General features: G+C 34.3%; 1 protein-coding gene across 1 annotated transcript; it reads right to left on the reverse strand.

Annotated features, from left to right (window-relative positions):
- Nucleotides 1-1130: 1130 nt before the first annotated feature.
- On the reverse strand, nucleotides 1131-1479 carry BDBG_16157 (uncharacterized protein; the record flags this gene model as incomplete). The annotated part of the gene is made up of 3 exons (XM_031724162.1): nucleotides 1131-1159; nucleotides 1222-1382; nucleotides 1445-1479. The coding sequence occupies 3 exons, from the start codon at nucleotides 1477-1479 to the stop codon at nucleotides 1131-1133; spliced, it is 225 nt and encodes a 74-aa protein (XP_031575917.1).
- Nucleotides 1480-1840: the final 361 nt, after the last annotated feature.

Below are 1840 nucleotides of genomic sequence, written 5' to 3' on the forward strand. Positions count from 1 at the left end.
TAGAAAATATTATCATGCAGAGATCTAGTAAGAAGCTGAATCTCTTATAAATAGAGTCTTATAAGATTATGAAGAAAGTTAGCTTATAGTTCTATGAATTGAAACTGTTATCTGAGTTACAGATATATAATATTTTTCATGTCTCTTTACTCTGTGAATATAAGAAATTCTTAGAAGAGAACTCTGTGACTTATCACTCTGTCTATAAAGTACTAGAGAATGAAAGAGAATATCAGATCAAAGAAATTGTTGACTCAGAGAAGTGAGATTATAAGCTCTGATTCAAGATTCAGTGATAAGAATATTCTGATAAGATGAATAAGTTCACTTGAGAATTATCTAAGCAGATAAGATATCTGCAGAAGCTGAGATATGACTTTCATACTGTGAATTCTGATAAGTCAGAATGATATGATCTTTGCTAAGAATCTGATTGTGATAAAGATATTAACACTGTTATTTATGAGTTCTAGTCTATAAGATGATGAGTTTCTACTGAGATAAACAGTCTGCAGTGTACATAAGAAAAGAAGAAATCATACTCTTATTAAAGTTAAAAAACAAGAAAATAAATAGAGCTATGAACATAATTTAGAGATTAATAAAGAAAAAATAAAGAAAACTCACACTCACACTCTTAATATCTGTGATACTTAATCTTCTCACAACTATCAATTTTCTTCTTTAAAGAAGCAGAGAGCATTATATCTGTGATACAGATAATTATTACATTTAATATGAAGACTGTCAGAAATGCACAGACTTCAGAGAAGCTGAACATCAGAGCATGTACAGTTGTAGCAGAGTCTTAAGAACTGACTGTCTGTGCATGTGATCAGATATCTCTTATGAAGCTGTATTCACTTCCTCAGTTATGCTGAAGTATTCAGTCTGAAAATAATTGAGATATAGAGAGAGAGCTCATCTGTTCAGATCAACTTCTGTCATGAATTCATGGCATTTGCATTGTCTTGATTACCTGGATTTTATGAGTACTCAGAGACTTATCTCTCATTGATAATGAGATTGCAGAAATGCACTGCAGTGTGAGAATCATTGATGAGAAACCTAGACATATTCACATATGCCTGGTCAGAGATTGTGCAGGCAGAGAGAAGATGATCATAGGCTCACAGAGCTGCAGAAGACACTGGCAACACTGAGAGCTTTGTAAGAACTGTTAGCTAGAATCTGTAAGGAATTACTTATAAGAAGACTTACAGCAAAGAGAGAGACTGCACTGCTTAGAGCCAGGAACTGGCCTGGAAAAGGCATGAGGTTGACTGCTGACCTGAAGATCAGATGCAGTGACAGGTAGACTGACCGTGTGACCGTGTCTGGGACCAGGACCAGATTTTTTGATAGTCTCATTACCAATTCGACTGATCCCATTACACAGTTTTAACATTAGATAGTAGTCTCATACTGTCTCAGTGAGACTTACTGTCTACTCTTGTCACATTTTCCAAATGAGGCCATGATTTCCACTTCTCAATTTAAATTATTTTTATCACTTTAAATGACTTTAAATCTCATTTGAGTGTTACCAAAAAGTGTTACTTTTTAAAAAATTAAAAATAGTCTAAAAAAAACCTTAAAATGTCTAAAAATAGTAACTTTATACCAAGAATGAGACTAAATGAGACCAAATGGAATCACTTTCTCATTTTTTTCAAGTCATGGTTCCATTTTAAGATCTGATATATAGTCACTTTACATGTTTTTTTGATAGCCAGTCCCAGCGGGATTCACGCCAAGAAATGTATGAGACCAGACCAAATGGGACCAAATGTGAAATTCATGGTCCCGGCGGCCAGTCTAGTGACAGGACTGAGAGAGA

Source organism: Blastomyces gilchristii (assembly GCF_000003855.2).
Source record: "Blastomyces gilchristii SLH14081 genomic scaffold supercont1.1, whole genome shotgun sequence".
Taxonomy (NCBI): domain Eukaryota; kingdom Fungi; phylum Ascomycota; class Eurotiomycetes; order Onygenales; family Ajellomycetaceae; genus Blastomyces; species Blastomyces gilchristii.